Genomic DNA, 19,161 nt, shown 5'->3' with positions numbered 1-19,161 from the left:
TTTTACTCTTCTTAGATAACTGAATTTTTTGGTTTCTTTCTAATCATAAATATGAAAATTTCAAGTACATTTTTATTATTCTGATGCATTTCTTTTGATTCTCTAGGTTAATTTTTTGTTTTTTCCCTCTCCCTGTTTCTTACCCTGGATTACACTACTGAAGGAAGGTTAGAGTAGTTTAATGAGGTTGTAATTCTGATGATAGATTGTTTTCTATTTACGAAACAGATACAGCATGGAAATGTTAGCCTGTGGTGTTTTGTTCTCTCTTTTCATAAGAGGTTTAATAAATTATTTATGCTAATACTTATTCTATATTCATGTCTTTTCACATAACAGAGTAAAATAGTTCGTGTATTGAACCTTTGGCAAAAAAATGGAGTATTCAAAATTGAAATTATTCAGCCTCTTTTGGACATGGCAGCGGGAACCAGTAATGCTGCTCCAGTAACAGAAAATGTTACTAATAATGAAGGTAAGGTCAGGTGTGTCTGTGCGCTTAGAGAATTGTATCATTTTTTGTGCATGAAATGTTTGGAATCTGTTTATAGTGATGGAATTTTTCTATAAGAAGGAAACTTGAGTTTATATCTTGGAAGATAAAATTTTCTTCCCATCATTATTATTTCTAATAAAAGTATTCAGTGCTTGTTGCAATATAGACTGTAATACCATAATCTATACTTTTTACTGTATGTTAAACTGAATGGAGTATTGTTTTAGTAAAGAAGCTTAATGGAGTTTAAAGGAAATATTTATGAGTTAAAAGTTTTCTGAGGCCTTAGTGATCTTTTCTTTTTTAGGTTCACCTCCACCTCCAGTTAAAGTTTCTTCTGAACCCCCACAAGCCACTGCAAACTCTGTACCAACTGTACCACAGTTGCCCAGCTCTGATGCTTTTGCTGCTGTGGCCCAACTGTTTCAGACAACTCAAGGTCAACAGGTAAACTGTCTATCCAAAGATTAAATAGTTTGCAGTTAGGTACTATTGTCAGTTCTTATTTTACATTCCTGGTTAACGAGCACATTGTGAGGAGGGAATGTTTCTACTGGAAAAGCCTTTGCAAGGAAGGTAAATTCACAAGGATAATAGGGGAAATGTGGGAAAAGTAAGAAGGAAGGGAGCAGCACACTGAGGAATGGTGTGCCCCTGCAGAGCTCTAAGGGTGGTGGTGTTGCTCACAGTGCTAGTTACAAAATTATATGGATTGATGGAGATGATTTTTTTATACTTTTTTAGAAAACATATATACATTGTTCACAATTCAGTGTATTTTCTCTTCTCTCTGACCATCATTGTCTACCATTGGAGTCATCAGCATATACTTTTAACCTTAAGCAACACACATTATATCCCTGATACATTCATTCACGGTAAACTTAACCATTACTAAAAGGTTGGTTCCTTTTTCCAAGTTCCTCCGTGCCTATGCTATTTTGATTCACTATTAAGATTTTTTTTTTCAGTGAATTAACTTTTGATACTATGATTATCCTTTGTTGTGTGGTTTATCAGTTTTCCCATTCTTTAAGCTTCAGCAGATCCTTCAGACTTTTCAGCAGCCTCCAAAACCACAGTCTCCCGCCATTGACAATGCTGTGATGGCTCAGGTTCAGGCTATCACAGCTCAGTTAAAGACAGCTCCTACACAACCACCTGAACAAAAAGCTGCTTTCCCCCCACCTGAACAAAAAACTGCATTTGACAAGGTATGCTTCTCTCACATAACCCATCCCATTGTTTCTATCACTGTAGAAGTTAACCCTTTTCTGACTTACCTGGATTGTTCATTTATACCTGGATTGTTCATTTAGTTATTTGAGGGATTTTCCCCCTCGACATCAAAACATTGATTCTTATTCTTGGTTATAAATGTAATATATACTCATTGCAAATTTTCAATATAAGAGAAAAATAAACAGTATAAAGGAAACAGAACATTCACCATTAACCCCCTTACTCAAGAATAACTACTGTAACATTCTGCTGTATATCTTTTCAGAATTGATTTCCTGTGGATATAGTCTTTTCTTTTTTGGTCATTATGTATCTGTGTGTTTGTGTGTATGTGTGTGTGTATACATATATAAAAACAGGTATTTTTAATCTATATACATAAATACATATACACATTGTTTCTAACTGGCTTATTTTTCATCTTAATCCTCACGTCTCTGGGTTGTTGTTAAGGTTAATAGATGTAAATCTACATATGTACTGAGTGCTCATTAGGATTATTCCATTACATGGACACATAAGTTTAACCATTTCCCCTGTTGAAAGACATTTAAGTTGCTTTCTGTTTTCTGTTGTTGAAAACATTAGTTACCTCATCTATAATATGAGAGTTTGGGTTGGTTTAGTGTCTTCAAACTTCTCTTTTGGGCCTTAGTTATGTTTAAGGAGCTCCCACTAAGGGTATAGATGTGTTGAAAATGCACAGCTCAGAGCTTCCTGTTGGAATGTTAGCCTAAACAACTCCACTCTTACCTGTTTGTGTCTTGTCTTTATATATGACTATATAAAATTTTATTTCATTTTATGAGTTACAGTACAAAAAAACACAAAAGGTTGATAATCCTAGAATGAACTATCTTTTAATTTAATCATCTCTAAAATATCTGTTTCTTTCTAGCATTCTAAGATACAGTAACCATTGCTAGTGGTTAATATTAAGAATCCATATGGAAATTACTGCTTGTTATTCTTTCTATATGATTTATGAGTGACTACTGATTAAAAGAAGATTGGATTAAAATTTTTGAGTACAAAAGAAGTATATGCTTTTAGGGGGAAAATGCAGATAATATGGAAAGTTCTGAAGTAAAAAAGGAAATCAGTTCCACTGATTAGTGTATGTTTTTTCAGACCTATTTCCTCTGCATATGTGAACATAAATTGTTTGGTGCCATGGTTTTGTTTTTTAGTCTTCTGTTCTGTGTTGTGATTAGGAAAATTCTCCCCACTTGTATTAAAAATTCTCTATTTCTTCTAGTAGTTTTATATTTCTATTTTTTATGTTTGTATCAATGTATCAAGAACTTATATTAGCATATAGTTCAAGATAGTTAAACCTTTATATTTTTGGAAATAGCCAGTTCTCCCTCACAATTTTTGTCATACACTTTTTTCTATGTCTGTCTCTAGGTACCATTTTGTCCCACTAGGATCTGTGTTTATTTTGGCATCATAGCAGTTTAAACACTTGCAACTTACAGTTCATGTCTACATGTGTTTTCTGCCTTTATTCTTTTTTCAGAGATTCTTTGCCTTTTCTTGGGCATGTGAATTGGGATTCTCCAGAGAAACAGAACCAATTATAGGCACAGACACACAAAGCGGGGCGGGGGTTAAGGGATTGGTTCATGTAGTTGTCAAGTGTAGGTTCGAATGTCAGGCTGGAAATCCAGGTACGAGTTAATGCTGCAGTCTTGAGTCTAAATTCTGCAAGGCAAAAGGTTTTCCTGTTGCTGTCTTGAGAATGCCGTCTTTGGGAAACCCTGCTATAAGGCCTTTGACTGATTGGTTGAGGCACACCCATATTATGGAAGATGTTTCTTTATTCACAGTCCACTAATTTAAATGTTAGTCACTTTTCTTTTTCTTTGCTGCTCGACGCAGCTTAAAGGATCTTAGCTCCCCAACCAGGGATTGAACCCCAGGCTCATGACGGTGAAAGTGCAGAGTACTAACCATTGGATCACCAGGGAATTCCCTGTCAATCACATTTTTAAAATACCGTCAGAGCAACATCTAGGTTAATATTTGACCAAACAAATGGACATCATAACCTAGCCAAGTTGGCACATACAGTTGACCATCACAGCATCCTTTTCCAGATGAGCTGAGCGTTAGCATAAATTTTTATGAATTTACAAGATAAATTAAGAAGTACTGATAATTTCTTGTATAGAATCTCAGTTTACTAGGTTTCTGATATTTGTTTATATTTCTTGTTTCATTTATTCTTAGATAATTTACTCATTTTTCATGTTTAATGTTTCATAACACTTTTGTGTCCAACTCTTTGAAACCCTATGGACTGTAGCCCACTAGGCTCCTCTGTCCATGGGATTCTCCAGGGAAGAATACTGGAGTGGGTTGCCATTTCCTCCTCCAGGGGATCTTCCCGATCCAGGGATCAAACCGGCAACTCCTGTGGCCCCTGCATTCCAGGCGGATTCTTTACTGCTGAGCCACCTGGGAAGCCCAGTTGATGCTGTAGAGGGAAACAATTGAATTTTTATGTTATCTTGTAAATTATCTTGGTGTTCTCTCAGATTTTGTAGGCTCCTATTTGACTTTTCCCCTTCAACATCTAGACCTGTTTCGTTTTTTACTGTCTGGTGGCTAGGACTTCCAGAAAAAAAAAAGTTGCATAATAGCAGTGCTAGCAGTGGCATTCATATTTTGTTGTTCATTTGAATTACAACTAATTCCTCTAGTGTTTTATCTTAAGTGGATTGATCAATGTTTGTTAGTTACATTAAGTTTAGAAAAAGGAATTTTGTGCTTTGCTTTTGACTGAAAAGGTCTATTTTAAGCTAGTCAAACAGCTGACTGGGAACAGCTTGTCTGTTTCAGCTGCTTCATAGATCTTTGGTTTCCTTAAAAGCAACAGAAATATCTTTTTAGATAGGAGGGCTCAGTTAAATTTTTTAATTGTTTCAGATGTTTTCCCAAAGCAATAGGTATGAATCCTAAAACTTTTAAGGAACATGTCTATATGTGATAAACTGCAGAGAGTTCTTGTTTGTTTTTGTAGATAGTTTAAACCTAAGTTTTTTAGTTTTGTTTTTTAAATTTTATTTACTTTTGGCTGTGCTGAGTCTTCGTTGCTGTGCAGGCTTTTTCTGGTTGCAGCAAGGGGGGCTACTCACCAGTTGTGTGCAGTCTCCTCGTGCTGGCTTTTCTTGTTGTGGAGCATAAGCTCTAGGAGAAGCAGGCTGCAGTAGTTGCAGCTCTCGGGCTTCGAGCACAGGCTTGTTAGTTGTGGCACACAGGCTTAGTTGTTCCACGGCATATGGAATCTTCCCAGACCAGGGATCAAACCTGTGTCTCTTGCACTGGCAGGCAGATTCTTCACCCCTGAGCCATCAGGGAAGCCCTAGACCTGAGTTTTAATTTTGGCTCCTGTCATTGACTCTACTGATGTTGAGTTACTTAAATATTGACTGTATACCTCTGTAAAGGAGCAATGGTAGTACCTTTTGTTTTTTTACTGCCTTGAAGGTTAAGTAACCTCATGTGCATAAAGCAGCAAGGTGCCTGGGCCATGTTAGATTTCTCGATTATAATCAGAACTTTTAATCATGTGGCCCAGAATTATGAAGAAAGAAGCAATTTAGAAATCTGTCGTCCAGTAAAGTAGAACCAGAATTTCCAGGCAGAACTATCACAGAACAACACAAATTTAGGAGTTCGAGATTGAAAATCCATGAACGGGAAGGTCATACCCTGAGAAAAAAGACTGCCTTATTGAATGCTAGGGACTGAGGTTAAAAAAAGACCATTGTCCACATCTAGACTCTACTATATATAACTGTACAGTCTAGGTTGTTTCTTAATTACATGACCTTAGTCTCCTTGTCTGTAAGAAGAGGAAACTATATCTGCATTGCATGCTTCTTGTGATGAAGTATTGTGTGTAATATACCAAAACACAGTAGTGGTTGTGTAACATTGTAAGGAAAAACCCGAACAAGCTTTTGGGCTAGCCCAATACTTTGATTCCTTATTCTGAATAAATGTAATCATATTTCAAATGACTCTTCTAGACATGTGATCCTGTGGAGTACACTGATTGGTTTTTGTTTTCTGGTTTTGTTTTAATGGAAGTTTCTGGTAAAAGATGAGCTGTGAAGTTTTAAGAAAGAAGCAAGGGCACAGGTAGATTTTGCAGCCTTGTCTGTGCTGTTCTCTCTTTTTTTCATATTCTTGAGTGAGCAAAATTTATAAGTAGATATTTATAAGATTGGATAAGATGGTCTTTCTTTTTGTACATTTTACAAAGCCGACCAAAAATGTGTACCCATTTTCATGTGTGCACAGTTTTTAGTCTAGGAAAATGGTTTTGTAAAATCTTTCTACTGCTAAATTAGTTATAATATAGAAAATAGAAGAAAAAAAAAAGGCAACACTGTATTTAGAATTGGAAGAAAAACCATTTTTAAAAGGGTCTTTTCAGAATGGCATTGTGTAAAAATTGTCTGTGTACCAAAGTCCCTAAGAGGCATGTGGGAAGATGAAATTGTACATCACAGCATAGCAGTATCATAGATGATGGTGAATGTCTGTTTTTATAAAGTTTTTTGTGCAAAGAATCACAACCTGAATTTTAAAATGGAATATTGGCATGACTCTTGCAGAAGCTACTTGATAGATTTGATTATGATGATGAGCCAGAAGCTGTGGAAGAATCCAAGAAAGAAGATGCTGTTGCCTCCTCGGCCACCACGACACCTGCTCCTGCCGCTGTTGTGCCCACTACGCCTGCTGCTGCCGCCGCGCCTTCTGTGGCTGCGCCCACTGCCTCTCCTCCACAGGCACCCTTGTACGTCTCTTTCTTTCAATTCCTCAGCAGGTAGAACTTTGGTAGTCATTACAAGGCATAATGCAAGTAACACTTAATAACAGTCATTTTTCATATAGCGTCTTCTAAAATCCTTTTAAAAATTGTATTTGGGGCTTTCTTCTGAATGGGGAGGGGATCCTGTCGGATTTACAATAAAAATGACTTTTATGTTGGGAATAATGCTGAGTTTTTAAGTTAATATAGGCAAATAAATAAATGATTCAGTAAAATATTGGTTGTTAACAACTCCTGAACAGCATTCTGTAAGTTTCTGTAGCATAAATGTAGACAAGAATGATCTGTTTTTGAATGAGTAAAAAGAAGACTGCTCAATTCTTGTAGTGGGTTTCCTGGAGATGGCATGCCGCAACCAGCATATACCCAACATCAGAACATGGATCAGTTTCCGCCTCGAATGATGGCAGTGCAGCAGGATCCAGTGCATCATCAGGTAGAGGCATTTCTAATTACTGAAGATGTGTTCATTGGCGCATCTGGGTTGCACTTCTGAGAGTAGTAGTATTTAGCTGTGTGGGTAGCTAAATAGTACTTGCTGCTAAGTGCTGCTGCTAAGTCGCTTCCGTCGTGTCGGACTCTGTGCGACCCCATAGACGGCAGCCCACCAGGCTCCGCTGTCCCGGGGATTCTCCAGGCAAGAACACTGGAGTGGGTTGCCATTTCCTTCTCCAATGCATGAAAGTGAAAAGTGAAAGTGAAGTCGCTCAGTCGTGTCTGACTCTTCGAGACCCCATGCACTGAAGCCTACCAGGCTCCTCCATGCATGGGATTTTCCAGGCAAGAATACTAGAGTGGGTTGCCATTGCCTTCTCTGAATATAGTACTTAAGCTGTACTAAAAGCTGTCGAGCACATAATTGATTTGAGTTGCTTTTTTGCTTTAATTAAAACAAGGATACTAAATATTCATGCTAACAACTTAATAGGTATTTTTATTTAAATAGTTGAGAGAGATTGTTGGTTCTATTTTAAGAAACTGACCTATTTAGTTATACAGCTTTTCCCCTTCTGAGAGTCTTTGACCCCCCTTTCCCTTTTATTTATTTATTTATTTTTGCGGTACACTGTGTTATGCAGGATCTTAGTTTCCCAGCCATGGGTTGAACCTGTGCTGCCTGCATTGGGAGCACAGAGTCTTAACCACTGGACTGCCAGGGAAGTCTCCCTTTTTTCTTTATTAATGTTGTGTGACTTGTTGCTTTAGAGGGCTTTCAGCTCTTTGACATTCAGGAATATAGTTTGAAATCTGCAGTATAAAGAGGACATCATACTGGAGAATTTCAGGAAGTTAGACTAAGTTTGTTTGTTGGATTTATTTTAATAAATCCTCTAATTCAGAGTTTTCGAAACTTGACTGTACATCTCAATTGGAGGAACATACTAAAAAATACATATCCTAGACTTCTGCTGCAATAGTCAATCTTAGAGAATCTTTATTTATTTTAATTATGTTACGATTCTGTTGTACAGCCAGCCTTTGGGAAATGCTCCTTTATAGACTTAATTTAGAAAATGTTCTAAGAAACCTTTTAGAAGATACTAATTTTTTTATCTGTATCATGTTCAATCCATTATATTTAAAGGCATACCTTGTTTTTTTATTTTTCACAGATCCTGCACTTTTTTAACAAATTGAAGGTTTATGGCAACCGTGGGTTGTCAAATGATTATTGGCGTTTTTTTTTAGCAAGATAGTATTTTTTAGTTAAAGCATATACATTGTTTTATTTGGATATATTGCACACTAACTGAACTGCAGTAAGTGTGAGCATAAGTTTTATATGCTTTGGAAAACCAAAATATTCATGTGACTCACTTTATTGCTGTATTCAATTTATTACAGTGGTCCAGAATCGAATCCATCACATCTTGAGATATGCCTGTTTTTGCTCATATGAAATTGACATTGTGGTTTAGTGACTTGTTGATCAGTTCAGTCGCTCAGTCGTGTCCAACTCGTTGTGACCCCATGGACTCACGCCAGGCCTCCCTGTCTATCACCAAGTCCCGAAGTTTACCCAGACTCATGTCCATTGAGTTGGTGATGCCATCTAACCATTTCATCCTCTGTCATCCCCTTCTTCTCCTGCCCTCAATCTTTCCCAGCATCAGGGTCTTTTCAAATGAGTCAGCTCTTCGCATCAGGTGGCCAAAGAATTGGAGTTTCAGCTTCAACATCAGTCCTTCCAATGAACACCCAGGACTGATCTCCTTTAGGATGGACTGGTTGGACCTCCTTGCAATCTAAGGGACTCTCAAGAGGCTTCTCCAACAGTTCAAAAGCATCAATTCTTTGGCACTTAGCTTTCTTTATAGTCAAATTCTCACATCCATACATGACAACTGGAAAAACCATAGCCTTGACTAGACGGACCTTTATTGGCAAAGTAATATCTCTGCTTTTTAATATGCTGTCTTGGTTGGTCATAACTTTTCTTTCAAGGAGCAAGCGTCTTTTAATTTCATGGCTGCAGTCACCATCTGCAGTGATTCTGGAGCCCAAAAAAATAGAGTCAGCCACTGTTTCCACTGTTTCCCCATCTATTTGCCATGAAGTGATGGGACCAGATGCCATGATCTTAGTTTTCTGAATCTTGAGCTTTAAGCCAGCTTTTTCACTCTCCTCTTTCACCTTCATCAAGAGAATCTTTAGTTCTTCTTCACTTTGTGCCATAAGGGTGGTGTCATCTGCATATCTGAGGTTATTGATATTTCTCCCAGCAATCTTGATTCCAGCTTGTGTTTCTTTCAGCCCAGCGTTTCTCATGATGTACTCTGCATATAAGTTGAATAAACAGGGAGACAATATACAGCCTTGACGTACTCCTTTCCCAATTTGGAACCAGTCTGTTGTTCCATGTCCAGTTCTAACTGTTGCTTCCTGACCTGCATACAGATTTCTCAAGAGACAGGTCAGGTGGTCTGGTTTTCCCATCTCTTTCAGAATTTTCCACAGTTTCTTGTGATCCACACAGTCAAAGGCTTTGGCATAGTCAATAAAGCAGAAATAGATGTTTTTCTGGAACTCTTGCTTTTTCAATGATCCAGCGGATGTTGGCAATTTGATCTCTGGTTCCTCTGCCTTTTCTAAAACCAGCTTGAACACCTGGAAGTTCACGGTTCATGTATTATTGAAGCCTGGCTTGGAGAATTTTGAGCATTACTTTACTAGCGTGTGAGTGAAGTTGCTCAGTCGTGTCCGACTCTTTGCGACCCCATGGACTGTAGCCTACCAGGCTTCTCCGTCCATGGGATTTTCCAGGCAAGAACACTGGAGTGGGTTGCCATTTCCTTCTACAGGGGATCTTCCTGACCCAGGGATCGAACCCAGGCCTCCCGCATTGCGGGCAGACGCTTTACTCTCTGAGCCACTGGGGAAGATGAGTGCAATTGTGCGGTAGTTTGAGCATTCTTTGGCATTGCCTTTCTTTGGGATTGGAATGAAAACTGACCTTTTCCAGTCCTGTGGCCACTGCTGAGTTTTCCAGATTTGCTGGCATATTGAGGGCAGCACTTCCGCATTATCATCTTTCAGGATTTGAAATAGCTCAACTGGAATTCCATCACCTCCACTAGCTTTATTTGTAGTGATGCTTCCTAAGGCCCACTTGACTTCACATTCCAGGATGTCTGGCTCTAGGTGAGCGATCACACCATCGCGATTATCTGGGTCGTGAAGATCATTTTTGTACAGTTCTTCTGTGTATTCTTGCCACCTCTTCTTAATATCTTCTGCTTCTGTTAGGTCCATACCATTTCTGTCCTATATTGAGCCCATCTTTGCATGAAATATTCCCTTGGTACCTCTTAATTTTCTTGAAGAGATCTCTATTCTTTCCCATTCTGTTCTTTTCCTCCATTTCTTTGCACTGATCACTGAGGAAGGCTTTCTTATCTCTCCTTGCTATTCTTTGGAATTCTGCATTCAAATGGGTATATCTTTCCTTTTCTCCTTTGCTTTTTGCTTCCCGTCTTTCACAGCTATTTGTAAGGCCTCTTCAGACAGCCGTTTTGCTTTTTTTGCATTTCTTTTTCTTGGGGATGGTCTTCCTCCCTGTCTCCTGTACAATGTCACGAACCTCCGTCCATAGTTCATCAGGCACTCTGTCTATCAGATCTAGTCCCTTAAATCCATTTCTCACTTTCACTGTATAATCTTTAGGGATTGATTTAGGTCATACCTGAATGGTCTAGTGGTTTTCCCTACTTTCTTCAATTTCAGTCTGAATTTGGCAATAAGGAGTTCATTATCTGAGCCACAGTCACCTCCTGGTCTTGTTTTTGCTGACTGTATAGAGCTTCTCCATCTTTGGCTGCAAAGGATATAATCAATCTGATTTCAGTGTTGACCATCTGGTGATGTCCATGTGTAGAGTCTTGTTTTGTTGGAAGAGGGTGTTTGCTATGACCAGTGCATTCTCTTGGCAAAACTCTATGACTTGTTGATAGATGAAATTTAAAAAATATTTTATCAGCCTGTTTAAAATACAGATGAAACCTGTGAACTTAATTCCAAATGTTTAACAATTATTGATAGTTTATTAATAATTTAGAAAGACTGCTTTTTTATATTATAGTGACATTACAATTATACTTTCTATTGTATTGGCATTAGAATGTTACCTGTACAAAATTGTTAGATTGTGACATAATACTCTCATTATTATGATATTTCAAACCCTAAATATATTCAGCGGTAGGCATGTTGGCTGAAACTCCCCTTGGAGTAAAATTTTTAAAACAAACTTAGAAGTCAGTGCTTCTAAACACTTTTCCTCCCCTAAAGCTTAATTGCCTTTAAAGTTGAAGAGAGAAAATTTCCAGTAGAGTACCTCTGAGTTTAAGTTTAGTCTGTTACATTGCTTCCTCGTATAAATGAAGGTATGTTTTTAAATTATAAAACTTGACATGTGTGTTAATTTTAGTATTTTAAGCTGTATTCTTGGATATAAGCAATCTTTTTGGATAAAAATTGTATATGTAGCAATTGTTGGTCATGGTTGAATGTCATAGTTTTTCCTTGATCCAAATTTATTGAAGATGTTTTAGTTTTATATAAAGTTAACTAAAATTTTTTAAAAATTACTTTTGGTAGCGGTTACTTAAAATCTACTCATACAATTTTTTTTTTTAAACAAGGTTCCACTTCCTCCTAATGGACAGATGCCAGGCTTTGGCCTTCTTCCTACACCCCCGTTTCCTCCCATGGCTCAGCCCGTGATTCCTCCAACGCCACCTGTGCAGCAGCCCTTCCAGACTTCCTTTCAGGCACAAAATGAGCCACTTACACAGAAGGCACATCAGGTAAAGCTTCATTCTCCAGTTGCTGATTTTTTTTTGGCTCCCTTGATTTATAAGCAGATTCCTGCCTGTTTGTTGGCTTTCTATCTTCAGTTTTGAATATGAAAGACTATTAACTTTGGGCACATAGTCACCTTCTCTGTGACCTAACTTTTTCATTTGGGAGGTGGACATAATAATAGGATAAATTTTCGTAGGGTTCATGAGGACTGAGATAGAGTATGGAATGCTTAAACAGTGCCTACCTAATTCACTGCTTTAGGTGGTGGTTTGTTAACACAGTATGTTAACTTTCACAAAATAATTTCCAGAAGTAGATAAGTATTTCTTCTAAGTTTGTGAACCATATGAAAAAACTTTTTCCAGTCATCATTAAGCTAGTAGTTAGGTCTCAAGTAATCAAAAGAGAACTTTCCGGGCAAGAGATTTGTAATTTAGCATTTTGTAAGTTTTTGGCCTCTTTTTTTCTATTTATACTTTCCATTTTCTCCTTTAATGATGGGTTTTGTGTTTGTTTTTCTTTTTAAAGGAAATGGAAGTAGAACAACCTTGTATTCAAGAGGCTAAGCGGCACATATCTGATCACAGAAAGTCAAGATCTAGATCAGCATCCAGGTAGCTTATAGAAAATGTTAATCCAAATGTGCATGTTTTAAGAGACTTAGTATTTAAATCAAGTTGGATTGTTTTCAGATGTATGGGATTAATAAAATAACACTTGGTATGTTTGTGTGTATGAGTGGAATGGGGGCAGGAGACATAATAATTTTAAAAAAACTAAGTCATCTTAACCAATATTTTTCCCCTCTGAGTTTCTCTAATGCCTGTTTTTATAGATATGCATGAAATTGTAAGAGTTATGTATTCAAAGTTCCTTTACCAATTTATCAAGCAAAAAAAAAAGTGGAAAGAAATTAACGAATACTATAATCAGATCACATATTTTTAATTGCTACAGAAAAAAAGACTTTTCTAAGAAGATAGAGAATAGCAGTCACAGTATATCTCTGTGATGACATTAGCTTTTTCATTACAAAGATGTTATTTAAAATAGTACTAGAGGTATCAAAGATGAGAGATACTTTTATAAGTTAGCAAACTTATCTCATTTATAATATATATGTGCTTTCTAACTTTGAGCATGTTAAAAATCCTTAAAATGAATTCCCTACTGTCAAATTCTTAAACATCTTACAAATTCTTACATATCTTACATTAAATTACCTAGCTGTATTTTTTCTTCTTCCGATTAACACATGCTGAAGTTTTCTTTATTTCCGTATATTAATCCATTCTCCCTTGTACTGAAAACATTAGGTCACCAAAAAGGAGACGATCTCGATCTGGTTCTAGATCTCGAAGGTCTCGTCATCGACGTTCTCGATCTCGGTCCAGAGATAGACGCCGACATTCTCCTCGGTCTCGATCCCAAGAAAGACGGGATCGAGAAAAGGAAAGGGAGCGCCGACAAAAAGGCCTTCCTCAGATCAAAGCAGAAACTGCGAGTGGTAAGTGAACATTTATATTCACATTTCCTGCATTTTTTTTTCATGTCATGAGTTTTAAATGCTTTGTAACCAGTTAGCAAAATACTGCTTTATTGTGTCTTATCTGTGCTTTGGCATATACCTTTAGATTTGCTTTTGTACCTGTAGCTGGCTGTAAAGCAGCAATGAAGAGTCAACCAAACTAACAGTGATGAGTAATAGCGTGTCTTGAGTCAAATGTATGAAATATAGTTGTTAACTAAATCTATACACTGAGGAAAGGTGAGGGTTCCCCTCCAGAACTAATACCTTCTTAGTTTTATAAAGATGCACAATTTATAGGCCATGTTAGCTTGCATTATCTCCTGAATTTCATGATGTGTTTAGAATGTTTAATAAGGTATAGTAGATATTCTTGATATAACTGTATAGCTATTAATGAAATTTTAATTGATAATATGACTTGGGCAGATATAAAACTTCTGACTCTGCAGGGTCTATTATCTAGGACACAACATGAAACAAAAATCATTACACTTGACAGTTGAAAAGGGACAGCTACTTACAGTGAACAAAAGTGCTGAATTGGTTGGTGATCAAGGTTGTTGGGATCAAGGCTTTAACCCCTTTGTTCACTTGGCAAGGGCAATCTTGGGCAAAATGCTGCTTCTTTGACTCTAGTTTACATAGATGAAATCTTCAGATGTGTCTTCAAAAGACCATTTTTTTCCTACCTCATCAGTTTACCTTTCACTATCCTGGTTCCATTTCTGGAAGTACTACTGTAATTTTCTAGAATTTTTAAAACTTATATGGGGTTTTGGGCTTTCCAGGTGGCTCAGTGATAAAGAATCTGCCTGTAGTTTCAGGAGACACAAGAGACCTGGGTCACGAAGATCCCCTGGAGGAGGAAATGGCAACCCACTCCAGTATTCTTGCCTGGAAAATTCCATGGACAGAGGAGCCTGGTGGGCTACAGTCCATGGGCTTGAAAAGAGTCGTACAGGACTGAGTGATTGAGCCGTAGCACATGTGGTACTTTTTACTTAAACTTGTGGATATCATAATGTAACTCATGCATGTTTTCTGTAATGATTTTTTTCATGTAAAGTACAGAGCTGTTCAGTATGGAATGTATATTTTTATGATTATAATTTTATTTTAAGTTTGTAGTACTACACTCTGGGTGGGACAGCTGGACAAAAGGACTACTCAGCAGGATGTTGCCAGTCTTTTAGAAGAGTTTGGTCCAATTGAATCAATTAATGTGAGTATTTATTAAATTTCTTAATGACAGTAGATAGATGTGGTTAATATTATTTTGCAAAATTAAGGACTTGAGACCTAAGTTAAAATTGGTCTAGGTTTGTAGAGATGTGGCTGGAGTTGAGGTGTTCTAAGTTTTTGTTTAGCATTTAACTACATTTTTTGGATAACCAAATTTAATCTAAAATCTTTTTCTAAAAATGACTTCATGTAACAAAGCTTGGGGCTATAAATTTGTTGATGATTGGCAGTTGAGACTAAGCTGGAACCACCAATTTTCAAATTCTTTTACTCTCCAGTTATAGAACACGGGCTCTGGAGGGTGCAGGGGGTTCAAGTTGGGGTTGTTGGAACTGACTGCTTAATATTGTATCTTGTTACTTTTTGGTTTTGTTATCATATTTTATAATATTAAAATCTTTTGGAGCAGATGATTCCTCCCAGAGGTTGTGCCTATATTGTTATGGTTCATAGGCAAGATGCTTATCGTGCCCTGCAGAAACTGAGCCGAGGAAACTACAAAGTGAACCAGAAATCCATAAAGGTACTGTTTTATCATTTATAATTCATTTTTTTTTTAACGTAACGTATGAGACTTTTAAAAACTGTAGTTTTGGACACTGGGGTATTATTACATGTGCATCTTTTTTTAAAGCGGTTATGTCCTAAGAGTTAACATAAAATTTTAAATGCTAGGTATATGGTAGAATTTTGTCCTTTTTTTTTTTTTTTAAAATAAGGGCAGGTAGGTTCATGAAAGTATTTAATTGGTGTTTCCAATGTAATGTCATTTTGTAAAATATTTTTTCTTGTTATTCAAAAAATGTTGTATTTTTCACATTTTAATTTTAAAGTTTGCCATCTCAGAACTAACTATGAAAAAAAATCACTGAAGATAGAGGGAAAGATATAGGTGCATGGGTGTTCTTCCTCTAGGGGCCAGAGTCAGTGTTTCCTTAAAGTCCTAATACCCTGTTCTACCCTTGGATTTCACCGCAAAAGGATTTTGTTTCATGTTGAGTAATTCTGATGTACCCAAGACTTTTAAAAGTGTTCCCTTCTTTCTTATGCCCAATCAGCCTGTCCCTGACAAACTTTTCCCTTTTCTCTTGGTTTAATGCTGTCTGGGTTAGGGGGTGGGTGTGATTGAAAGATTGAGAAAGAAGATTATTGACAGTCAGATTTCCTTCTAGGACAAACAAGAGTAGGATGAAAGGGTAACCAGATTCCCAGTGCCAAAGATATTTTGAGTGAAACCCACGGGTAGCTAGGCCAGATTGTTCCTTTGCTGACCAAGTCTGAGTGATCGGAATCATGGGAAACAGTTAGCTCTCAGTTTATGACATTCTTCTCCCTTCCTTTTTATATTTTAACAAATGTTGAACTAGATTGCCTGGGCCCTGAACAAAGGAATAAAGGCAGATTATAAACAGTATTGGGATGTAGAACTTGGTGTTACTTATATTCCATGGGACAAAGTCAAGCCTGAAGAACTGGAGAGTTTCTGTGAAGGAGGAATGTTGGACAGTGATACACTTAATCCAGGTAAAGTAGTATTTAATTTTTTTTTAATGTATTTATTTCCTTGTTAGTACAAAGACAAATGTTTATTCTTTGCCTTAGGAACTGTTTTTTGAGATTTTTCAAATACCCACTATGTGGGTGCTAGTCTCTTCATTATAAACTAAGGGAACAATGGTGAATAAGACAAATGTGGCCTTTGCCCTTAAGCAACTTACGTTTAGTATGAGAGATGCAGGCACAAATAATTACTGATTGTGGGGTTAATTATTCATTATAATATTAAGTGGATCTTAAGTAGACTTTTTCAGTGTAAAAACCTAACAGATCAGATGAGTCTTAAACTGAACATTGTTAGTAAGATCCACTGCTTCATAATCATTTCTTTGAAAATGGTTAAATGTCCCAGAGAAGCCATCAAAAGTAAACATATAAGATGAGGAGATGCAGTTATTTGTAGCCTGGATATTAAAAATTGCCATATTGATAGTGGAATTTTCATTGGGGAAAATGCCAGCTTGTGGGGACATGACCTGGAGAATGATAGATAGCAGGACAAAGAGGAGCACAGGATGGCATGGCAAATAGAGTTAAGTATTTCAGACATCAAAGAACTTCAGTTAGGAATGATGAGCTGGACTTTCCCCATACACCACCCCCTCCCTACACATGCACAATGCCTTCACTTAAGGATAGAGCTAGGCTTCTGTTCAGGCAGACGGGTGTTGAAGGTCTGCTGTGCTCCAGGTGTTCTGGGAGTCTCTGGTCCAGGATAAAAAGAACTCTGCTCCTTCCTCCCAGGGTTTTTGATCCAAAGACCTCCTCCTCCACCATTGTGATTAAAACAGAGACTTAAGAGCCAAATGTGTCTGGGTTGAATCCCATCTCTGCCTCTGCCAAGTGTGTGTGACTTTGTTTTCCTCTCTCATAAAATGGGAATAATAAAAAATAGAACTATTACATATGCGTATATATGTGAATGTATGTAACAAAGGCTTACATTTTCAGTTTATAATTTTAAACCCAGAAATGATTTTTTTTAATGTTGATGATATTAAAATCAGAGAGCTTTCTGATTACATTTCTTTAACTCTTCATAGATTGGAAGGGAATTCCCAAGAAGCATGAAAACGAAGTTGCTCAAAATGGAGGAGCCGAAACCTCACACACAGAACCAGTGTCACCCATACCTAAACCTCTACCTGTGCCTGTCCCTCCTATTCCTGTTCCTGCACCTATAACAGTACCGCCTCCACAGGTAAGAGTATTTGGGGCATTGTTGAAGCTTTTAAGTGTCTAAAAGATACCTTTCTAAATCTTACTATTGATGTTTGTCTAGATTCATAGTCAAAAGATGTGAGTACATAGATGTGCATGTTAATTTCTTATATATTGGTATGTCAGACCTAATATTTATAAATGCTTTCAAAAACCAGAGTAAATTTCATTTTGCCTTGCCCAGATTATTCAGTATCTTATTACCTTATAAACTTTTTGACTTGAAATGTGATTTTCCTGCTACATGTTAAGACCCAAGTAACTAATGTGTTGGTGAAAATTAGAAGTACTTGATCCACACTTTTCATGTGTGATCCAGTAGATTTTTCTTCTCTTTCAGTAGCTTCTTTCCTCAGTTTCTCACATTAAAACTGAATCCGATAAATCTGAGCTATCTCAGGGCTGGGTTGCCTAGCTGCTTGATTTTTCTCAGTGTTAGGAGAAAAGTACATGCTTTGGTACATTCTTAGCTGTGATATTTTATAAATGGATCCCCCAAGCTGGCACTGTTCATGTGACCTTTTGGATATGACCTTCCAGTGCAGGTTTCAGTGTATGTCAGCACTTACTTAAAGAAACTTGACTAATCTGTTAAGATTGATCCTTGTTTTTTTTTTTTTTAAAGCAGTAGCTAAGGTGTTGGGTATGTATTAAATGCCAGGCAGTAGTACTCAACATTTATTTATTCTCTAATCTCCATAATTATGTGAAGTTGGCACTTTTCCATCTTATAGATGAGTAAACTGAGGTCTGGGGAGTGTAATGTAATTAGCTTTCTCAGGGTCACAAAATGACTTAAAAGGGGAGACAGGCAGTTTGACCCCAGGAACTGTGATCTTAATCACAGGTAAAGTGCAGATTACCTGGTAGCTTTTCTTAGAGTTGTATTCCTCAAACTTAATTGACCTGACCGTGAGACATTTTTTAACATTAATATTCTGGCAGAACACCAATATAGGTGATGGTGAATCACAGTGTGGTATTTGCTTTGATAAGGTAGAGGGCAAACTGTGATTTCTGGAAATTCCTTGGTGGCTCAGTGGTTAGAACTCCATGCTCCCACTGCAGAGTTGCAGCTTTGATCCCTGGGGGGGGAACTAAGATCCTGCAAGCCACTTGGAGCAAGCAGCCCAGAATTTTTAGAAAGGGGGAAAAAGATGTAGTTTCTGTTGTTTTGGAGTAGGTACAGATTACCACATGTTATCTAATAAGTGCATTCACATAATAAGCACAATTTAGAGATACAGGTTTTTTTCAGCAAGGTATTTTCTTTGTCTCTACCCACTATATGAGTGAGAGGCTGACTAGATATGTGGCTTCATTTTCCTTTCTTTCTTTCTAGGTCCCACCACATCAGCCAGGACCTCCTGTAGTTGGTGCTCTCCAGCCACCTGCTTTCACGCCTCCTTTGGGAATTCCACCTCCAGGCTTTGGTCCTGGTGTTCCTCCTCCTCCACCTCCTCCACCGTTTTTGCGCCCAGGATTCAACCCAATGCATTTGCCACCAGGTACACTAAGTTATTTGAGAAGATACTCTTTTTCAAGAGCCTGAAATAAAGTGACACACCTTAAGTTGGCACTGTTTTCCTTATTGTAGGTTTTCTTCCTCCTGGACCCCCACCTCCTATAACTCCACCAGTATCCATTCCTCCTCCTCACACTCCACCAATAAGCATCCCAAACTGTAAGCATGTTTTTCCTTTGTGTTCACTTGTC

At 37.5% G+C, this 19,161-nt stretch overlaps 1 protein-coding gene across 9 annotated transcripts in view; it reads left to right on the top strand.

Annotated features, from left to right (window-relative positions):
- The window catches only part of SCAF4 (SR-related CTD associated factor 4), a 59,801-nt gene that overhangs the window by 24,476 nt on the left and 16,164 nt on the right, over positions 1-19,161 (top strand). For 2 of the 9 annotated variants that reach the window (XM_081558187.1, XM_081558162.1), the window contains exons 5-18: positions 340-475; positions 804-943; positions 1,540-1,710; positions 6,370-6,554; positions 6,918-7,026; positions 11,732-11,896; positions 12,423-12,508; positions 13,211-13,401; positions 14,547-14,647; positions 15,077-15,190; positions 16,035-16,191; positions 17,268-17,425; positions 18,788-18,953; positions 19,043-19,129. In XM_081558187.1, the coding sequence (XP_081414313.1) occupies positions 340-475; positions 804-943; positions 1,540-1,710; positions 6,370-6,554; positions 6,918-7,026; positions 11,732-11,896; positions 12,423-12,508; positions 13,211-13,401; positions 14,547-14,647; positions 15,077-15,190; positions 16,035-16,191; positions 17,268-17,425; positions 18,788-18,953; positions 19,043-19,129 (1,966 nt within the window). Of the gene's footprint in view, positions 1-339; positions 476-803; positions 944-1,533; positions 1,711-6,369; positions 6,555-6,917; positions 7,027-11,731; positions 11,897-12,422; positions 12,509-13,210; positions 13,402-14,546; positions 14,648-15,076; positions 15,191-16,034; positions 16,192-17,267; positions 17,426-18,787; positions 18,954-19,042; positions 19,130-19,161 lie in introns of all 9 variants that reach the window. The other 7 variants (XM_081558178.1, XM_081558155.1, XM_081558170.1 and 4 more) reach the window with 4 other exon arrangements.

The sequence above is a fragment of the Giraffa tippelskirchi genome, chromosome 2, assembly GCF_054371585.1.
Source record: "Giraffa tippelskirchi isolate mGirTip1 chromosome 2, T2T-mGirTip1v1.2.pri, whole genome shotgun sequence".
NCBI lineage: Eukaryota > Metazoa > Chordata > Mammalia > Artiodactyla > Giraffidae > Giraffa > Giraffa tippelskirchi.
Note: the sequence above shows the minus strand (reverse complement) of the source record. Positions and strands in the feature narration are given on the sequence as shown.